The sequence below is a fragment of the Drosophila kikkawai genome, chromosome 2R (assembly GCF_030179895.1).
Source record: "Drosophila kikkawai strain 14028-0561.14 chromosome 2R, DkikHiC1v2, whole genome shotgun sequence".
NCBI lineage: Eukaryota > Metazoa > Arthropoda > Insecta > Diptera > Drosophilidae > Drosophila > Drosophila kikkawai.
In genome coordinates, this window is record NC_091729.1 from 17295135 (window position 1) to 17317265 (window position 22131).

At 42.1% G+C, this 22131-nt stretch overlaps 2 protein-coding genes and 1 non-coding gene across 4 annotated transcripts in view; all 3 read right to left on the reverse strand.

Annotated features, from left to right (window-relative positions):
- Window positions 1-1614: 1614 nt before the first annotated feature.
- Window positions 1615-2548, reverse strand: LOC108070752 (uncharacterized). 2 transcript variants are annotated; one of them, XM_070284567.1, is made up of 3 exons: window positions 2332-2548; window positions 2160-2245; window positions 1615-2103 (listed from the first exon to the last, which is right to left on the reverse strand). In XM_070284567.1, exons 2-3 carry the CDS (start codon window positions 2179-2181, stop codon window positions 1787-1789), a joined length of 339 nt encoding a protein of 112 aa, XP_070140668.1. In that variant the 5' UTR covers window positions 2182-2245; window positions 2332-2548; the 3' UTR covers window positions 1615-1786. The 2 variants fall into 2 exon arrangements, with proteins under 2 accessions (XP_070140668.1, XP_017016838.1); XM_017161349.2 differs by having other exon boundaries at window positions 2160-2548.
- Window positions 2549-3988: 1440 nt separating this feature from the next.
- The window catches only part of bs (serum response factor blistered), a 28277-nt gene continuing 10134 nt past the window's right edge, over window positions 3989-22131 (reverse strand). Inside the window, exons 3-4 of the mRNA XM_017161535.3 lie at window positions 4766-5144; window positions 3989-4708 (exon numbers count right to left, since the gene is read on the reverse strand). Coding sequence (XP_017017024.1) covers window positions 4527-4708; window positions 4766-5144 — 561 coding nt within the window. The 3' untranslated portion in view covers window positions 3989-4526. The remainder of the gene's footprint in view (window positions 4709-4765; window positions 5145-22131) is intronic.
- On the reverse strand, window positions 6399-6472 carry TRNAN-GUU (transfer RNA asparagine (anticodon GUU)). The gene has a single exon. It is a non-coding gene; the product is annotated as a tRNA-Asn (tRNA).

The following is a 22131-nucleotide window of genomic DNA, read 5'->3' on the forward strand; positions in this document are numbered from 1 at the left end:
TTAAGTTGTTGGCGGCGAGGCAGGAGGCTGTTGTAGGAGTCGGACGAAACCAAAAAAGCTTTAATACAAGTTCAAAGTAGGAAGAGGAATAAGTTCCGCTGGCAACGAATCGCAGCGCAGCGGATCTCGGGAGGAGGTTGCACCTTGGCCAACCAATGGAATCGTTCTGTTCTCGTTCCGATTTTCGTTGTGTCGGTTGGGGGTATATATTATATTATATATATATAAATATTAATCGTAGGGGGAATATTGTGATTGTACTGCTCGTTTTTGATAGTTTGAATCAGTTTTTTGTACATGTGCGTAGAAACCAAGTAACAAAAGTAACAAAGTACAGAGCCAGCATCAGCCGTGCGAAGAACAAACAAGTTTGTAGACACATACCGCTAAAATATATCTGAATATATGTATGTATAAACTAACGATAATTTGTATGTATTAAGAACGTAACCCACCATGGTTCAACAACTACGAACAAACCTTTTGTAACTGACGAGGCGAACTAGAGACAAAAAAAATTAAGAAACCCAGAGAATATGGAAGTAACAGCAGCAGCAGTAGCACAAGCAATAGATATCGGGGTCCCCATATCGGAGAGATGGCCCAGTCGAGATGGTCGACAAGGACAGGGAAGAGATATACCAAGGACAATATAAAAATAAGATGCGTAGCGACCAGAAAAGCCAACAAGAGAGCGATAGGTATTTAACCAAATTTCGCTTACTACTTATCTTATTATTATATTTTCCTTGCATGTACTATGTAATTTGAATTATATGAATAGGAGCTGACGGGACTGGGCACTAGACTAGGTATTTAGATATTTAGATAACCCACACACGGTTGTGCTGAATGTGGCCAAGCCGTCGCCTCGACTGGCGGACCATCTCTCCTTTGGATATTCAGAGGACCCTCGAATCGTACCACAACTCATAGTTATATTAAACCAAAAATGCTTCTCCGAAGTGCACCAATTCCAACAAAAATAAAGTAACGTAACTAAAATAACGTAATAACGAACCGCAAGCATATTTAAAGCATATGAGAGAGTAACTTAAAGAAATACATACAGTGTAAGCAAACGAGACATCCAGGTACTACGATATATATATTCGATGGGGAGGCGATAGGAGCTGAAGAAGAGGAACCTTTTTAATGAGTGTGTGTAGGTAACTAACTAAATTGAAGGATTAACAAATTGAATTGAATTAGAAGCGAATCAAGCCGAAATCAAAGCGACATTTGTAGTGTCTGTGACACAATACGCATATTTATACCTAACAATACGATATATACAAGTACACTTACTATATATATATGTATGAATACGACGTTTACGTTTAATACGAGAAAGTAAAACCAACAACCAGCAAACCCAAAAGACATGATTTACAACCAACCACGCACACACATCCTAATGAAGCATATATAGTACGGCAACCAATATATATATCCGACTAAACCGAACAAAAGCAGAAGAAAAGAGCCCGAAATACCTACATATAGCCTTTAGAAATACATATTTAATCTCGGCCAGGGCCGATCACACTCGAATCGATTACCAAATAGATCACGTTTTTGACTACCAGCGAAAAGGGTTTGACATATATATCCTATATATATGTATATATAGGATTACAAAGCAGAGCAGAACAGGACAGCATTTTGATGGTGACAGAAGATTTAATTGCATACAATCTAATTGTTTGGAAATATACTACGATATATAGTAATACATATATATAATTTAAAGCTAACAATAAAAATGTGAATGAAAAAGAACAAGTTACTCCTCGGGGTTTTCTTTGGGTGCCTCAGCATCTCCATCTCCTGTTTCAGTTGCAGTTTCTGAATCATGACCCCGCATCAGCATCTGGGCATTCTTCTGTATGGTCTCCAGCTTCTGCTGCATCAGCTCCTGGCGTCGCTGCTCAGCCTTCTGCTGCTTATCCTCCAGCTCCTCGAGGGTGGGTGGCTCCGAGCTGGCCGCCTCTTGCATCATCTGCTGGATCCTCTTCGGCGGCTGTCGCAGTGTCTCATTAAGAGGCACCTCCGGGTTCTCGTTCTCATTATCCAAGGGTATGGTGAAGGCCTCCGAGGCAGCTGGAAAATAAATCTCAAAAGCTTTAAAATTTTATAGTTATAGCTCTTCAACTCACGGTACTCCTTGTGGCCGGCCATCTTAGTTGACTTGGCTGAAACTGGCTTGGTTTTAATATCGTCTACGGTGGCTGTGGACTTGGAACTGGAACAGCCCATGCTATGAAAACCGCTCAGGCGCAAGGCATTACGCCTAAGACTTCCGTTTTGGGCGTTACCTTTTGCCTTTACCTTTTCCGTCGGTGAAGGGAGATGATAAAAACGATGCCGAGTTGCCGATGCTGAAGTGATTTCCTGCTGCAGTCGCTTGGTTAGACTCAACATTCAATTTCCGCCGCTGACGCTCAGCTCATTAGACTACGGCCGAGTGCAGCTGAGGCCACGTTTAATGGCTCATTAGTATTGATTTTCCTGGGGTTTTCCAAACGGCGGACAGAGCCTAACCTGTCAGGACACTGGGACACAGCCAACTGACTCGACTGAAGGAGAAATCGCAATGCAAAGTTTTCCGCGCGCGTGACCATTATTAATAATCGTCGGTCTGGCCAGGACAGGACAGGTGAAAGGAACAGGATCAATATTCACATGAGCTTCGTGTGGGTGCGGTTAATAACGAAGCGGCTAGCCAGGACAAACATACAGACAGACAGAGGGACACTCCAACTCGCATGGACTCCATGGGGCCGGGACTAGCCCACAGTAATGTCAATCAACTCGTGCTGGGCAACGCGACCAGGCCATAATAAACGCTAATTGCGGTTCCATTCGCAAACACCGCCACCGCCAAGTTTAGTGACCCACTCAACTTTGACCGGGCCAACCGCAGAGAGAGAGATGGATGAATGGATGGGATGGATGGCTTCAGCCTTTGATTGCTGCCTCCACTGTCAACACTTGGCCATAAAAGCCCACATGGCCCAAACAACTAACGGCTTCCGGCTGAAGACCATGGCCAAAGACGAAGCCCACGGAAACCGCGGCGCGTGCCAATCCACCGCACAGGTCGTCCACCGCACAGTGGAGAGGTTTTCTAAAAGTTTCTAATAAAATCTGGCAGATATTCTTTGATCAAATGTAATTTTAACTTATAATAAAATAAGTTTTAAGCAGTTTGATGTAACTTTAATGATTTTTAATAAATAAATATTGATTAACTATAATTTACATATCATATTCACGCTTCAAAATAACTCTCCCTTCGATCAAAACTCCCAATTTCATTTCAGAAAGAATGACCATAGTCCATCGTGCGGCATTTGGTAAGTGGCCACTATTAGTATGTGCCACACGTTGCGCCTTTTGTGGCCTTTTGTGGGTCTCCTGCATGCAAAGTGCCTTCGCTGAAGCGGAAGCACTCGTCGTCCGTCGTTCCTCTGCCGTTCAGGAAAAGATCAATGGGTAAGACGAGGGCCTCCTTAGCCCCAATCGAGGGCCATAAGCGGTAACAGGTGCTAGACGGCGAGCAGCAAGAGCGACTGGGACACCTACCTGTGCCGGCGGCAAGTAATGAGCGACGTTTAATTAGGTTAAGTGTCAATAAGATTATGTCGCCAATCAATCAATATCACAATACCCACCACGGACACATCCATCAAGCGGCTAAATACCAAAAGGCATTTGTCCGTCGCTCGTTCTGTGAGTGTGCTTAATCCAAGCACTCTCGTAGATACTCACTATATACTCTACGATATATGTATATACTCGATATCCCGCAGTATATGTGGCTGTACATAATTACTGGTGTGGGGGCGTTGCCCTTTGCCCCCCAAGTGCCATTTCACTTGATTAAACAATAAATTTTCCGACTTAAGTTACCAAGGGTTGGGAGCAGAGTGCAATTTATGGGAAACTTAACTTTAATCTGCAGAAAATAATTAAAACCAGGGTATTTCTTCTTTCTTTTTATGCAAAAAAAGTGATTTATATGTATTTTCAGTATTTTTTTTTTTATAATAAAACGATATAAACTAGTAACAAAGCAACATGATCTCTGCGGTTTAGGAACATCCATATCATTATCCTTGTTTCCATTTCTCATTCAATCATCGATCGATCATAATTCATCTCGATACATCAGTTTATGGTTTTTTATGATTTATAACTTGCAAAACTTTTAAAACTTACGTACGTAGATATGACGCTGGCATCGCGATCAGGGTTTCATTTCATTTCTTCACTTTTTTCTTCTTGTTGTATAGGTATAAAAAATAGTATGTATACGATATATAGTAGATATAGTATGACTTAGACTTAGCAGGCGATCATCAGCATCATCTTTAGATGGATGATGATACAAAACTTTGGATAGACTTTTAGAGAGTGTGTATGATCCTGCTGATCTTTCAGATTGAGTGTGTGTGTGGGCAAGTGTGTGGATAAACGCAGTTCTCAGTATTGGATAAGCAGTGGACGTGGCTGGTGGGATGCTAATCGTATTCCTGTTTAATGGTCAGAGGTTTTTCGGCACTTGGTTCTGACTTGGCAGCGGTCCCTGTAGCTGTTGCTGATCCAGAGCCCGAGGGTCCACTATTGGCCACCGATAGCTTATTGCTCTTGATCAGGTTGGCTGCAGTGGAGCTTAGGGGTATGGTCACATACTGATTGCCATCTGTGAATATATAGTATATAGTAATCATAGCTATAGATATCTATGTGGTACACTCACCCTCCTCGGCGTGCAGCTGCAAGTGTCCTGTCTGTATCAGTTGCCTCAGCATCTTCTGCGGTATATTGGCAAAGGAGGCGGCCGGGTAGACGTACTTGCTGCTGTCCGCCGCTGATCCACCCGCTGTCGCAGCCGCTGTGGACGTCGAGGGTCCGTTCTCAGTCTGATAGTTCAATGCTGGCATCGGCTTGGAGCCCGAAGTTGAGGCTCCCGTCGCAGATGTGGCTGCCGTGGCTGTGGTGGCTGGCGCTGAGACCGCTGTAGCCTCGGCTTTGCTAGCTGGCAGCTTGGAGGCAGACACCTCCGAGACCTCTCCCGGCATCTCCACATCCGAGGAATCATCCGACTCGTTGCCCGACGAGGTCGGCGATCGTTCATCCTGCAAGTAACCAAGAAACACATTCGATTAGTGGTGCTGCAGCCAAACAGTCTGGCGGATCTTATGGCTAAGCCAGGTTTAAGATGATTGCGCCTGGATGGGGAGGTAGAATGCGAGTTTGAGGGATCTCAATCCTGCTCCAAGACCCTGGCCTGCTGCTCTCAGGCCTGTTCTATATGCTAGCCAAGTGTGCAGCGAGAACGAAAAAAAAAAACAACCAATATGTTTGGACCAAATATGGCGCGAAATTGCGTATAAGTGCTGGCCAGGCTGTTCGCCGGCACGCATCTCAATGAGCTGGCGTTGCCTTAAATGTGCACACGCGTTAAAGAATTTAGAATATTGATTTCTGGCTCTCCGGCGAGAAGGGGGACCCATCATCCTCGAATCGCATTGCCATGTCTGGTGTATCGATCGCGTCATTTTAATTTTGATTAGTGCCAGGGAGCCGGGCAGACGCGACAGCACAAAAAGTAAATCAAAATAATTGCAAACTGTAACAATGCGATCGCCATTTTGTGCGAGGGAGATCGCAAATTGCATTGCGCATACGCCGCGTGCCCCCGCTGCAAACAGCAACTGCAACTGCAGCTGCAGACTTCCAATGAAATTGTAGCAGCCGCAGCAGCAACGCGAAAGGCAAAATCGCATTGTTGCCGGTGACCAAAATGGGCGTCGTCATCGTCGCCGTCGCCGCCGTCCGTCCTCCGTCGTCGTCGTCTGCCTGATCCACTGGCCAGTCAACTGCCTTTTGAGTGACAGCACCAAGACATTTTAATTAGCAAAGCCAGCGACGACAAACTGTCTCCAAGTAGCCATGATATACTTGGCAACACCAGCATGTGCAACTGTTGTTACGCTCTCGAGGCTTCATAAAAAACAGAAGCTGTAGCTGAAGCCGAAGCCGGCTGAAAGTGGAGCTGCTCATGTAAAGGTTACAGCCAAGCCCCTATATAGTGAGCTAATCACTGTGGCCTGCTTGCCTGCCTTCCCGAGCCTATAAATCATTTATATCTTCCTATAAAAAATCAAATTATATTCTTCCGACTTATCTAATCAATTCTTTACGAGCTTCAAGACCTCCCAAAGCGATTTGCGATTTCACTTTGTTAATTGTACCATTAAAATTCGCAACACAAAAACTAATAAATATGAGTTTTATTAATAAAAAACATTAAGGAAGCTATTTTGACTATTTACTTATTAACCAAAGAAAATTTAAAATGAAATAGTAATAAGAAAAAAATATTGATACGCCCCCGGGTGGACTCGAACCACCAACCTTTCGGTTAACAGCCGAACGCGCTAACCGATTGCGCCACGGAGGCTCTTGGAATCCATCGGGCAGCGAGCCCAACATTTACTCGCTGGCAGAATTTTTCCACGACATCAATCTCTAGGGGTTGATTCAATTATTTAAGTGGATAATATGCGTCTTAGTTAATATAGAGGTTTACGCCGATGGTTAAAGGCATCGGCGGCGGCGTAGAGGTCAAAATGACTCGGCGGCGGCGGCGTAGTAGTCAGAAAGAACCGGCGGCGGCGGCGCGTCAAATAAGGCAAAAAGGCCATTTTAATGAGTTATTTATTTTTTTTTAAGTTTTATAAAGAACAATGACACTGAAGGCCGCGCTGAAGCTGCGCCGATGCCGCACCAGCGGCGCGCCGCGGCGCGCCGTTATTTTCATAATTTGGCGGCGGCGCGTCAAATAAGGCAAAAATCGGCGGCGGCGGCGGCGCGGCGCGGCGGCGTATATGTCTTAGTTAATATAGAGACGTTTTTCTTGTTGAGCATGTTGATGTACCATATTTATTTGTTGTTTTGAGAGCGTATATATTTGTTGTTTTCTTTAGAAAAGAAATTTATTATAGTAAAATGACCTTTTTGATGCCAAGAAACTATAATAGGAACATATTTTAGATGCCGATTTAATTATTTAAAGGTATTTAATACACATTTATTTTTAGATATATTATAATAAGCATTAAACAGCCAATGAATAATAATATTTAGGGTGTTTCTAATTAATCAAGGGGATTATATACGCTAAAAAGTTCAACATAATTTATTGAGAATTTAATATACGTAAATATTAAAATAAAACAAAAAATAAATGCTAAGGTATTGTGTCTTTCACTGCCAAAAAATGTTAATATTCTTTAGATACATAATTTGTTGGGGGCTTAAAATTGGTATATAAAGTTATTCAAATTGCAAATTTGTCTTGTTTTTCGATAAATCCCAAAGACCTAAGTTAATTTCTTGCCTGCCAGAATCATTTTATTTTGAGACACGATGTAAGTACATATATATTTATGCTAATGAGCTCAAGTATTTATATTTTGGCACTATTTAAATGACACAATAAGGCCCCCATCTTTTTGTTTACATTTTGGTTGCCAAGAAATGTATAATCAAAATACAAATGTGGTAAATATATACGCCATAGAGAGTCCTATATGATGCTTAATCAAAAAGAACTTAAAACGCCATGCCATTCCAATTTACGCTTCATCAACATTGAATTAAGCTTCCAACGGCAGCAAAAACGCTCCTCAAGGCAGGACGAAATGCTGAGTTCAGTTTGTCAGAAAATCGAACAGATTCATCTGTGACTTCGATTCCGATTCCAATACCGATGGCACTGCACACAACTTTGCCAAATTGATAGTCGTGTGTCGTGCGCAAATGCCGAGCGTGTCTCATTAAATGACAATTAGAGTTTGAGCCTGGCTAAAAGCAAAAGCAAAAACAATCGGAGCGAGAAGCGAGTAGCGAGCGAACCCAGCCCCGGCTCTTGGCTTTGGGCTTTCAATTGGCCGGATGGAATGCCACCGGGCCGGGCCAATGGCATGCAATTTATATAAAAATAATGCCTGGCATTGTCCGATGGCCGATCTGGGTTCGCAGCTTTGAGGTTTTGCTGCTGAGCCTGCGACAAATGCAATTATATAGAAATTTGTCTTGCTGTGATATGTGCGGCATGTTGTTGTTGCTGCTAAAGCTACTGCCACTGGAGTTGTTGCTGCTGCCACTGCTGTGTGGCCATCGGTAGCTCCAAAAATAGGCAGTTTGGGAAAGGCTAATAATAAATGTTGGCAATAGTCAGGCAGTCAGTCAGCCCAGTCAGCCAGTCGTCACAGAGAGCACACATATTGAATGAATGAATTTTCAAATTGGCCAACTGACATTCACAACCAAGGTGGCATTTTATTTGCCCCAAAAGTGAATGCGAGTCAATTCTGCAGCAAGCTGCCAGCATCAACTCGTGTGGTGTCGTGTGACCTACACCACCGCCGCGCCGCGCCGATCTGGACAGACTTCAATTGATTGACGGATGGCACATTTGCCAATTGATTAGTTGTTCTTACCAAAATGGTTGCTGCCACAACAAAAGGCGACAACTTTGTGGCAGTCAGCACCCGCTGCAAGGCCCGAAAGAGGCAACAGCCGGCAGTATGGAGCAGCAGCAGCAATATCTAAGGGGCCCCCAAACAGTGTTAGCCCATTCTCAGTTTAGCCGGCTGAGATCGTTCAGCATTTGGCCAATAAACATTTGCATTTTGCATGTTGTTCTCTGTTGTTGCTGCTGCTGCTACCGTTGATGCCGTGTACATCTACCGACACTGATAACTTTAAGCCGAAAACAAAGGAATAGCCAAATGTGCTCCAGCGAACGAGCAGCCAGCAGCGGGCTCCATTGATGCTGGCGCTTTCAATGAAAACATAAAAATAAAAATGCAAATTAAGCCTGGCAAACGAAAGCACTTAAATCTAACGCACAATTGCCCAGGGAACGGTGCCGAAAAGGATAACAGTGGAGCAAAAGGGGTGAGAGTTTAGCATGAAACTTAGGTTTGATTTGGGGGTTTTTCTGGGGGTTTATATTAATTTGAATTTTTAGTAAAGAAATTTAATAAATAATAATAATTTTAATACCTCTTTAATGGTGTTTTGTCAAAGTAGTGTTTTTTATACATATAAAAATAATGAAACTATGCAGATACTGAGCTTTGAACTTAGCTTTTACCCTTATTTATATTCAAAATAAATTTATGTAATATTATTAAGTAGAATTTAAAGTATTTTAAACCCAAAATGGGAGAATTTATGCCAGTTTCTTGAAGTCTTTAGTAGGGTATTCATCATTGAAATCTAAATAGACCAATGTTAAGATTATAAACTAGGTTAAACACATTTTAAGAACCTTTTTAATCTGTTTCAACTATGTATTTTTGTGAAGATAAAATCACGAATAGAACATTTTCTTTGCTTTAAAATGTATCTAAATCATCTAATTATACATTTATATTATTGAATTAATATAAGTAACCTTTACCTATCTCAAAAACCCTTTCCTGAACCACTGTCCCCCTAAATTTTGTAGGAGGAATCACACAGTCAGAGTCACAATCACAACCAAGGGGACAGGACAGGACAGCGGGCAACATTCTGAACAGGAAACGTTGGGGCGAATGTTATGGGATGGCTGGCTAAGCAAAATGGGGCGGCTTGTGAAAACAAAAGCCGAAAGCTGTAGCTCGTAGCTCGTAGCCGGGGCTGGAACTGACTCTGGAGCTGAGGCTAAGGCCCAAGTCAGTTGACACGAAGCGGCAACAAGCGAAACAACAACCACATCATCAGCAACAACAGCAGCAGCAACAGAAGCGGCAACAAAAGAAGGAGAAGCGACAACGCTGCGTAGACATTTGCCGGCTGGAGTCGAGTTTGGCCATTTGGTCTTCACAATTGTCGTTGTCGTCGCATCCGGGCCAGGCAGGCCACAATATGGAGTTTTAAAGCGTTTATATCCGCAAAGCTTTCTGGCCGGCTTTCTGTTTTTGGGCAAATCACAGTTTTGTGTGCTGTGCGGTTACACGGATTCACGCGCAAAGAAAGCGGCCAGCAGGAAGTTGGGAGCAGTGTCGTGAGGTTGGCCCCAATCGGATCGCCAGTAGAGTTTAAATTCATTAGTTCAGTCAGTAGTTATGATGGGAATTAGCATCTATTTAAATGTCAGGGCCGCATTAAGATGCCACGATTGGCCCAGGGAGTACAGCCACAAAAAGAACGAGCTTATTGTTTTCAGTTGGCAATTATTTGGCCTAAACCTGCTGTTGCATTTGCACGTCACGAAAATGGGTAGTAAGTAAATAAATCATTAAAATAATTTGAATTGCTGTGTAGTTTAGTATTTAGTTTAGGAATTTAAGTAGATATCCACATGGTTTAATGTGTAAATTATTTTAGAAATTGGAAATATAATTTAAATTTGTTAATAGATATTATTCAAGACTAGTTTTTCAATTAAAACTGTCATTTTTGACCAAATTCGACATGAAAAAGAACAAAATTTAACGAAATTCTCTAAACTTTATATTATTATATTCTTTTCGATCATTTTTCCCCAGTGCACTCGCCATAGCGATTGTCCTCAAGCCTAATTATGCGTGTGCCGACAGGCGAACAAGCCGCAACAGGACAGCAGTTCACAGATGAAACGCCACCGATTAGCCTGCCCACTCCCACTGCTCCCATCGCAACGTGCTTATCCTGATCCCCTGGAGGGGCGGCCCAAGCTCCCCACCTCCACCTAATTCTTGCAATTTATGATGGGCACTAACAACCGCAGCAACTGGCCAAACAAATGAAACGGAGTTGGACACAAAACCGGCGGCGAACAAACAGTTGAATGGAAATTGCAATTATACGAATACAGGAGCTCAGCTCAGCTCAGCTTGGCGTATGTTAAGCTGGTCCAATCGAAGGGAGAGGGAGGCTCCACGGATTGCGGATATTGTATACCAATGTGGGTGCCCAGTTGAGTTCAATGTTTAGCTGGATTTAGTTAAGGGGCAGGGGGTACCCTAAACGGGTCATACAATCTGGAGCTATTGACAGCGATTAGATTTTGAAATGCAGACCCAATTCTTGACAATTTTTAGATGGGAATCGAATGAATCGAATTAAATAAAGTAATTAAATAAGTGGAGTACTAATAAGGTTTAAAGATTTGTATAATATAAGCAACTAGAAATTAAGAAGCGGTTTTAAAAAGAGAGACAATTCCTAAACTAAAAAGAAATTGTAGATTTCTAGTCAATTTTTTAGTTTGTCATTTAAAAGAGGTTTAAAAGTTATAAAAATAATTAAACTACCTTAAAACTTATACGATTTTCACACTTATTTCAAATGTTTACCAAAATAAACCATATTTTTTGTTTTGTTTCCTAAAATGGCAAAGAAGGGCCACAATTATATCAATTTGTATAGCCAAGTTAGCTGACAAAGTTAATATATCTCCGCTAATTATAACCAAATATTAAGATCTCAAAATAAGACCAAACTTTGCAATGCTCAACCATCAACTCCAACTAATTGAAAAATCTATTTCGGCACTCCGATCACCACCTTTCGTCATTAGTCAAAAACCACCAAGATGAGAATTGTTTGGATTTCATTAAATTGTGTCATTTCTGACTAAAATGAACACAGGCTGAGCAAAAAGCATCCATCGAATGGGCGATCGGGGAGCGTGCCCACGCCCACAGTTCAAATCGAAAAAATATTCAATCGCTGATTTCATATTTTTTTGTGTGTGCAAAAACAGGTTACACCCAACAAATCGCAGCGAAAGAAACATATATAACTTGGATCTCTGCGATTGAATAAATTTCAATAAATACACACAGACAGAGAGCGAAACATACGTCATTTTGTAGCAGGTTGGTGTAAATTGAATTTTCATGCCGCCCCGGGAAAGGGGATCGAGAGGCCTGGAACCACTCATTTGTTTGCCCATTTGTCCAATGTCCCCACGCAGCCCAGGTATATAAGGCCCGGCCCAAAATGGAATTGGTGAGCCAGCCGCGAGTCGCGAGCGAGTCTATAAAATCTAATACGCACACGAGCGACCCGCTGCAAGTCCCGCCCACAGATCGTGGCTATATATGAACGACTATATAAAATATAAGTGCCTAATGAAAAGCCCCGAGAGAGAGCGAGAGTCGGGCTTAAGAGAACTTTAAAGAGTTCCCAACAATAAGTGCGAGTGGATAGGTTGTGCGATCAGCTTCTCCCTCGCACTCATCGTTCCCAGTGCCGGGTCTTGCTCTTAAGTCTCCTCCAAACTGGTTTCTTCTCGGGTTTCTCCAGCGCCACTCAAGAGTTGCAACAGCCAGAGACACGGTTTCAGTCTGTGAGCAACTGCGTGACCTGCACGACGATCGAGGAGCGATTTAGCTTTTGCCTCAGTGATTGAAAGACGTGATGAAAAGTGTGATCAATCGCCAAGAACTGGGAAAAGTGTGTGAAGAAAATTAATAAGAGAACACTGAAAGATGGTGACTTGAATACATAAGATCTGCTGGGAAGCAGCCTTGGTGGGAAACCGACTTGGAAGATCCGTTTTTAAATTAATAAGACTAATTAAATGGGTAAGTGTTTGGAATTAAATATTAAACTATACTTAGAAAGTAAGTGTAAATATAATTATTTGTGAATTTAAAGCGGCTTTTGAAGTTTACAATTTGAGTATTAAAAAGGTTAACGATTGAGTGAATAATACTGAAACCTAGTGGCATCAATACTAGTAAGAGGGTTTAGTTAATATGCTAAGTATTTTAGAATAAGAAAGGTACAGAAAGACAATATAATCAATTCCTTAGCTATTTCTTACTTAATTCTCCACTAAAGGTTTTAAGAAGGAAACAATTATTAGAATCAAATGAGCTTATAGATATTAACAAGACATTAATTGATCCCAAACTTTCTATTAAGAATTCTGTTAAGAAATTGACTGCTATAAATGCTACTCCTTTGCTTTAAATGCGTAACTTTAAACCAAAAGCTAACTTAGCGATTAACCCCTCAAGACCCCCGATATCGCCGAACTTAGAATAAAGCCCGACTTTCCCAACAGCTGCGATTCCGAAGCAAAAGATAAACCATTCTCAGTTCTCCAAACTGCAAACAGTAGCCCAGCATGCCGACAACTCAATCACCGGCTGCTGCAATCACACAATCACAATCACCCCTGCCGACTCTGGGCCCAGTTAGAGTCGTCGGCCTGGCCGGGGGACCTAGCCAGAGTCAGAGTTGGCTTATTGGGGTTGGGGGTTTGGTTCGCTTTGCTTTGGATCCGTGGTTGTGGTTGGGCCTGCGTTTTGTGGGCCGCCACAGCGGCGGCCACATTTCATAAATCAGCATGGGAGAGCCTGGGAGAGAGAGAGACAGCGAGTTGGGGGAAACCGCCTGCTGCGAGTCCTGGCTATTTATTGTATTTTAACAACATTATAAACGAGCATTTAAGTGGCGAGTGTTGGGATATTGCTGCTGGCCGGCCATGATTTGTGTTAGAATGCAAAATCGAAGACAATAACCAAATATCCCTCCCGATACCGACAAAGCCGTTTCATAATCAGTCGCGGCGAGACTAGCAGGCGGCCAAAAGCCTGGCTTACAGGCTAAAAGGCAGCTAACAACAGGCAACAGGCTAGCTAGCTAACTGGCAACATGTGGCATGGCCATAACGTTGTCGTTCGGGCCGGGTCAAATGTCAAGCACATTATTTTTGTATTTACGTATAATAAATATAAAATGCATGATGCATTTTTGATAGATTTTCATGCCAATAAACAAGCTAAACGAACCGCTAGAATGGTGTTTAGGCCAACACCACAAGCAGCGACTCCGTCTTCGGCTCCAACTGGGACCCCAACGAGGACGGAGACGGCTACGGTCTCAACTGTTTTGTTACCCCATTGTGTGGGTACATAAATTTCATCGACAAAAAAAAACAAACAAAATCACACAAAAAAGACCAGGAAGCTGCGTTTTCGGTCGGTCTTTGGGGTCTCGGTCTCATATAATTTTGTGTCTATGCAAATGTACGCGCTGCATTCGGTTTTGCATTGGCCCGACTTTGGTCTGAGATGTTGAAAAATCGAAAATCGTCGACGATCGGACGGCCGATCGAGCCTGTCAGTTGAGTCAGTCTGAGCGAGCCCGGAGCCGGGCTACGATGGAGGACCAACCACGTTGACGTTCGCCAAACAATGCCTTGTTGACACTGATGGAAAATCTGCGTGTCACAAATATCAAAAATGCAATCGTTAGAAAGCAGGACGAGCCTCCTTCTCATATATGATGGATCCCATATGATCCCAGTCTGTCCATCGCAGCGATCCAATCTTGGCGGGGCGGAGGCAACTGTCAGCCGCAGCTCGACGGGTTTTAGTTATAGATCTTTTGACCGATATGCTAATGCCTGATTGGATGGAAATGCGATACCAAGTAGCCAAAAAAAGGCAACAAAGTTGCAATTGCTTTGAAAATGAAGGAAAAACTGTAAGGATTTTTTCAAAATATATCTTCTGGTTTGATGTTGTGTTAAAACATCTCCTTTTTGCTCAAGGATCAAAACACCTTTAGCCTAATTGAATGCCAATTTATTGCATTTATAGAAACAATAACAAATTCAGCTCACAGAGAAGCTCTTTAAACAAATACACCAAATGCAACATATAGAAAAAAGCAAAGGCCAAATGCAACGCGGAGAGTTAAGCAACAAAAAAAGGGCCAACTAAATTACTTAACAAGCCGTTGGACCCGACGTTGGGACAGGGACGACAACGACGTCGTCGATGATTTACTTGTGCGTAATAATGCAACGCCCGCAATGCTGGCGGACAGTGGGTCTCCTTCCGACCAGAGCCATAGCCAGGTCCAGTCGCAGTCGCAGTTAAAGTCGTACTCCTCCGCTCCACGGAGGACAGAAGGATGTCGAGGTAAATGCATGTGAGAAGAAGTATAACTGGGAATGCGCCTCAATTTAAAATGCGAATTACATTATCTGATCAAATGCATTCTTCAGTGCGCTCCAGGAGGAGCGCACACACTCCATGTGGATCCACTCCACTCCAAGGCACTCCAGCCAGGAGGATCCCCAGTACCCATCATGTGTGTGTGTGTGTGGAGGCTGCACAAATAAATAAATTTTAAAATACAAACAAGTAGCGCGCGCAAAAAGCGCCGAGTGGAAAATTCGTGACAGCAATTGTTGATGAGCAGCGTGTGAACAGCAGCAGCCCCCGATCCCGTCGATAACTCAAGATCACAGAACACGGGGAGCTGGCTGAGCAGAGCTGGAGGAAAAAATAAAAACAATGTTGTCGGGCAAACGCGTAATATTGAGCGACTAATAGCCGGGGCTTGACTTGAAAGCGAACGACGACGCGCCGGATCGACGGATCGCTCTCGGAACTGGGTCCGTACACCTCCGCAGTCTAATTAACTCCTACGAGCAGCGGGCCACGGTTTTTTTTTCTTTTTAATTAAGGCACACACTCGCTCTCAGTATTATTTATTGTATATATATATAACAAGAATCAAATGTATATTAAAGTCCAATAACAACAATAACAGCTAAACAATCAAGCAGGTCGTGGGCAGCTGAAAGCTAAAAGTCACAACGCAGCTAAGCGGCCAAATCAAACAAAAGAATTGCACAATTACAACGAACCTTAGAGCCGAGGGAGTACTTGATAGTTTAGAAGTAAATAGTGCTTTGAGAGCGGGGTTATTCCCAGAATATTTCTTGGGAAATTAATTGAAGAGGAATATACTCAAAAAGTATTAAATAATGTCATCGATTAGTCAGAGAAAATGTATAATTTATAGACTCTCAAAAAATATATCTATTGGCTTTCAGCTTGTCATAAGTAATTGTAAAATTTTATTCTTCTAAATTAACAAGAGGTAAATATTAGGTATTATTAAATATATTACATCACTGGATTATTTAGACAAATTCTTAAGAAAATATCCTTGAGTTTTGCTCTTCGAAGTAGGAGGGTAGGTAGGTAGGTTGGTAGGAGTACTGTAGACACTTTTAAAAAGGCTCCCGTTGAATATTTGTAAAACAGCTTAAAGGCTCTTAACTTTGTTACCAAGCTTCCCTAGATCCCTAAGCTTTGTACTCACTAGCATAAGAATCTGTGTTCCCTATGACTCTTGGGAATACAAACAGAGTCCACCCCTCCCAAAAAAAAAAAAAAAGTAACTGCGGTTCCAGGGAAAAATGAAATGCCAAAGTGCGCAAACTGTGCCAAGCTCTCTGGCTTCTGCCCACTCCTCTGATCTCCTCCCCGATGATTCCTCTTCTCTGATTCTGCGGGGACGGACGAAATTGATGGTCCAACGGACCGATGGACTGACTGACTGACTGTCTGACTGCAGAGACATCAATCTAGAAACGGCAGGCAGAAAGATAGCCGGGACAGACGACGATTGGCAACTCGTTGGGAGTTGACAATAATGACGATGGGACGTCGTCTTCGTTCGCGTCTGGCTCGCTGACTCGATGACGATGATAGAAAGTAAAAGAACGAAGGCAGAGCATCTTGCATTTTAACTGCAATTTTAATGAGACGTGGGAAAAAGAGTCGACATATATGTACCACGACGAATGCCACCGAATGCCAGTTTCCTTGCCGTTTTGCTCGTTTCGTAATTTGTAAAACTCGCACGTTGCCGGCATTAAGGACATGCAGATTTCTCTCCCTCCCTCATCGGTTGGAACTTGTTGTCCTGCCTGGCCGATCAACATTTATGGCTATATTTTTAGTACTACTGCTGCCTTTGGGCTGCAGCCTGCACGAGCAGCAACAAATTAGCACTGACAGGCAGAGGAGAAGAGGATGGGGCTGCCGGGAGAGAGACAAAGGACCACCGGCCAGCGATCAGTGACCATTGTCCAGTTGGTGGCACCATGTGGCCGCCAATGTGGCCATGTGGCATGACCATGATCGGCGGCTCTAGCCAATTGGACGCCTAGCGTGAGCTTTCTAGGTGGCATCCTTGGCCCAACGGACAGTCGATGCTTGTTAAATGTTTGCCGCCAAAGAGAACGGTACGGTTTGGCACAAACAAAATGTGTCGACTCTTGCCAGTTGCATGTTGCAAGTTGGCTGTTGGCTCCTGGTGGCCATTCAATCCAAGGCCCTCCCCCCACCCAAAAGGGTAACATTCGTGAGCGTCATTTGAATGGTGTGATAATTTTTGCGCCTTCGCTTGGCAGCTGCTCTGTGGCAGTGAATTAATTGCGTGCCACATTATAAATTTTGGCTCCCTTATTAAAAAAAAAAAGAAGGAAGGCTTCTCTACTGGAACTGAACCTGGACCTGGTCTTGGACCCACAATCTCACCTGTGGAATTCTCACACGCCGCAACAGCAGCGAAAAATTCCAAAAGTGTTGTGGCATGTTGCAAAGTTGTTGGGTGTTGTTGTCGCCGGACGTGTGGGCATGTCAAGGCGTTGTCGCGTAAGTGGCAGTCGAACGAACGCTGCCTGATTTACCTCAGATCTTACGCAAATATTGCGCATACGCCCCGTGTGGCGTGAACAGATTTTGCCGAAAAAGAAAACCTTGCGTTTTGCCAAAAGATCGGACAGGTAGGTCTAATGGAGAGATCCTGAATTTATTCGTTTTTGCAAATATAAAAAGATAGATTAGAGATATTTGGTGGATATTTCTTTTTATTGGAAAGTTGAAGTTAGTTTGTTTCTTTACTTGAAAGAGTAGAGTGACTTTAGAGGATTTTCAAGTATTCAAAAATTAGCCTGGAAACCTATATATTTATATGAGATTAATATACAAATTGGCCCCTTTTATAAGGTAAATCTTATGGCCAAGTTTTAAGAAAAATATAAAATATCTAAAAATAAATAATAAAATAAAAAAGCATTCTATAAATTTCTGAATAAAAGAACCCTTCATTATTTTCAAACTTAGCCATATATTTGTTTTAATTTAACAGTTTATATATTAGTTTTAATTTTCCATCATAACTTGTCTCCCTATAATTTGTTAATTAAATAATAGTAAATATTTGTTCGAAATTCACCGCCAAAGAAAATGATACTGTGCAATTATTAACCACTAAATATACAATTTCCTAGGCTTTTTTTGTGTTTGTCCTCGAATGCATATACATCTAATTTCCATATGTTGCCCCTGCTCTATAGCTCCCACAACATCAGCAACAACAACAACAACTAGAGTCAGATACGATAATTCTGTGTCTCTTTCTAAAAGCACAAAATTTGCATATCAAACGCAGCTAAAAAAAAGAAAAAACAACCCGAAAAGCAAGTAAAAACAGACGACGCCGCGCAGTCGCCTTTCATGACAACAACTACAACTACAGCAACAACTAAAAACAAACAATAACAACGAGAACGAACAACAACAACAATGTCTGTAGCTAATGGCATGGACAATGTTTTTTCCCCCCAACAATTTTTATTTTCTCGCTTTAGCGCAAAATTTGCGTATTCTGAACGATACGAAATTAAGTAAATTACAATATTTGTACGACGATTGTCGCAGTCTGTGCTATATTTGCGTGAAATTATTATGGCAATCGATTTGGGACCACACACAAACTACTCTCAGGGGAAAAGAGGCTCGAGCAAGTCAAGAAAAAAAAAAAATCGTAGAAGAAAAATAGTAATAAAATTGGCGATAAAATTATTATTGATTACTCATACGCCGCATGTAACGGGCTAATGAAAACGGGCAAACTGCGATGGGCTTTCTGCGAATAATCGATAACGATGACGATGACGCGATCGCCAGTTAGAGATAGCAATAGCCAGCAATTATTTTCGTCATAAGTCAGCCAATGCGGCGGCGGCAGCGGCGACGACGACAACGACGAGACTTCTCCGCTGCACTCGGCTTTGAAATCAACTCAAAAGCTCGCCTTTTGGCCACCGACGCTGCACGGAAAGAAAATAAGGGGTCGATTTGTGGCAGAAAAAAGTAAACAAGAACATGTTATAAAAAATTAATAATTAGTTTATATCCTTGTAGAGTATTTTAATTTCAGTCAGAGGCTTACAACGCATTGAAAAAGTCATTTCCGAACCTATAAAGTATATATATTCTTGATCGGCATCAACAACCGGTTCGATCTAGCCATATTCGGAGGAAAAGTAAAATTTAAGAATTTTTTAAAATTTTTGAAAGGGGTTACATCATTAAAATTGTAAAAAATTTTTAATTTATTTTTATATTTTAACTTTTAAATTCTATATGCTGAATTGTTAAGCTAATGAAAACTAAAATAGGAAAGCTATACGAATCTAAAATAAATAATTTTTGGCTTCAAATTGCAAACTGCAAGGGTACACCAACTTTGGCTTCTCAAAGTTAGCTTCTTTCTTATTTTATTAGAATTATGTGTATAAAAAATAAATAAATATCTAGTTAGCCTAAAGTTCATGAATAATGTGAAATTTAATACATAAAAATGCAAATACAATACATTCTGTTCAAAGGTTTTGGTTTCTTTTTTATTTAAAAGACATCTCCCTACCTTAAGTTATTATTTTTTCTTTAATTTTTTTTCAATAAAAATTATTATTTATTTTTTCTCAGTTTATTGATGTTGTTGTGCTGGTTTTTTTTCTCTCTCTGGCGTTCAGCTGTGTGCGTTTTATACAGAGAAATACATGCATATATATATATAATTGTTGCGCTTCGCACACAAGCTTCCAAATAAGGGACGGCACATGTGAGCTGAGGAAGCTATAACTATCGCTGCGGGCCACGCAAATCGCTGGCGTTTCCACTTTCGCATAGATTTCGGGGTAAACCAACGCATGCCGCCAAGCGGGAGTCCAGCGCGTTGATGCAACCGCCTTGAAAATGGTTCAGTTGTGCCAGGTGGTGACAAGTCGCCAGCCCCGAAAGCGATCACCGATCAATGGCGACCAGGAGTCGTCGTCGTCGTCGTCGTCGGTGGTTGTTGGTTGTCGCCGGTTGTTTGCTGGTTGCCGCTGCTGTCGTGCAACATATGGCAGCGATGACAACGCATGTTAACAGCTTTTTAAAGTCGTTGCACAACGCGGCAGGCGCAGAACAATGCCACAATTCCCAGGCCGATAAGCCCCGCCGAATCAATGTTTTATACTCGTGCATAACACATACATATATATAAAACTTTAACCTCTCGAACCGCAAAAGGCAGCCAAATTTGGTTGAAATCCGATATGAAATGTCCCGAAAGTGCAGACAGGAAATCTCACGCGTGCCACAGTGCACTGGAGCGGATGGAGCTCGAGTATATTATCCAAAAATGCGGTCTGGCGTGCCTTTGAATTAAGGTATCGATTTAGCCCAGGCCCCCAGCTGAGGCTGAAAGCCCAAAGCTGCTCCTGGCAGTTGGTCATCTCCGTCAGTCATTCTCATTCATTGTTGGCGCGCGCTCATTGTTGGTGTGAAATTTAGCACAGCAGCAACAGCAGCAGCAGCAACATCACATGCAGCAGCAACAGCCGCAGCGGCAACAAGTGGCTGCGGTTGCAATGAATCCGCATAACAGACATACAACAAACGGACGGACCGAGACTTTTAAAATGCGGCAAATATTTCTTTAGTTGCCTCGGTGGCTGCTGCCTTTGCTGCTGCTTCTGCTGCTGCTGTTGTTGTGGCACAAAAATACTTTTTAAATGCGCTGAAGCGTCAAGTCAAGACCCAGCTTTCAGCGGATACGCACAGGATCAAGTGTTATAAATGTTAATTCACAAATAATTGCAGCAGCAGCAGCAGCCCCGCGAAAAGTCTCTCGCTGAATTGCTTAATCGGCGCCAATCAGACGTAGGTTCTCCTCAGTCTGGAGGAGAGTCTGTACAAAAAATAAAACTGCATCTTTGGGTTTAATTGAAAATTTATGGCACTTTCATTAGCGCCCAGAAAGAAACGTGCCATTAGGGTCTAGCCTACCCCAAACTCTTTTTAAGTTTTCAGGAACCAATGAATGTACACGTCTAATATATAGTATATAAGGTCTATATAGTATAGTAACTCTCACATAAGTTGTGTTGATTTCAACATTTGACTTTATTGTGGGCAGGAAATGAGCTGAGCTGAGCCAGAGACACAGCCGAACATCGATTGTTGTTAACTTTTGTTAACCGTGCGGACGGACTGTGGGTAGAAGTCGGCTTGCCACTGGCCCGTGTGGGAAGTCCGCGTGTGCTTCATTATATAATGAATCGGGAGATGGGAGATGGGCACAACGCAATCACAAATAAACCAGACGCCAGCCGCCAGCTTTGGCCCAAAGTTTTTGCCTAGAATTTATTACCAGATATGTTTTTTTTCTTCTTACTTTTTTTTTAGCGCGCTTCCCCCAAGTACAGTTTGGCCGGAGTTTCAGCTGGAACTTGCCACAGATTTAGATGGCAAGAAGCTTGCCAAGAGAAACTTGAAAGTTTATAATCATTTTTAGCAGATAAAGTTTCCACAGTATTTGTCAACAGTTTATTGGCTAAAGCTTGTTATTTGGAAAAGCAAGGAAAAACATTTTTTAAGGGAAAACCATAAGTGGGAAGGCAACTTCATCCTGACTGGGAGATTATAAGAAGGAGATAGGACACTTTCAAGATAAAGATATTCAGTGGATTTAAAAGGATACTTTTTAGAGATTTAATATATATAATTTCTTTAGTTTTGATTTTCTAAAAATCAAAAAAGTTAAACTAAATTTAAATCAAGCTGTTAAGCAATTTGATTTACTGCTGGAATTCACTTTTTCTATTTAAATTCCTTTAAGAAATACTGGGTTTTCGATTTTTTCCACTGTCGAAAATGTTTAATAAACCTTCAAGAATTTTCACAAAATAAAATTTGAAATGAAATCTTTTCGACTTTCCTACCGCCGACTACGCTTTTCCCTCCCTTGAAACCCCCTACACACCTATAGTTTCCATCAACTTTTCGTTAACGCTGCCACAATTAGGCAAAGCAAACATCTTCATACAAAAATCCACGCTGTGAGGCAACCAAAAGACATCGGTGGAAAGAAAAAAAAGAAATATTCTCAGCCATAAATTGGTCAGTGAAGCGGAGCTGCCTTTGCCTATATAAGTAGCTAAGGCGGGGAGCGGTAAGCTTGGCTATAGGAAAATCCAAATAA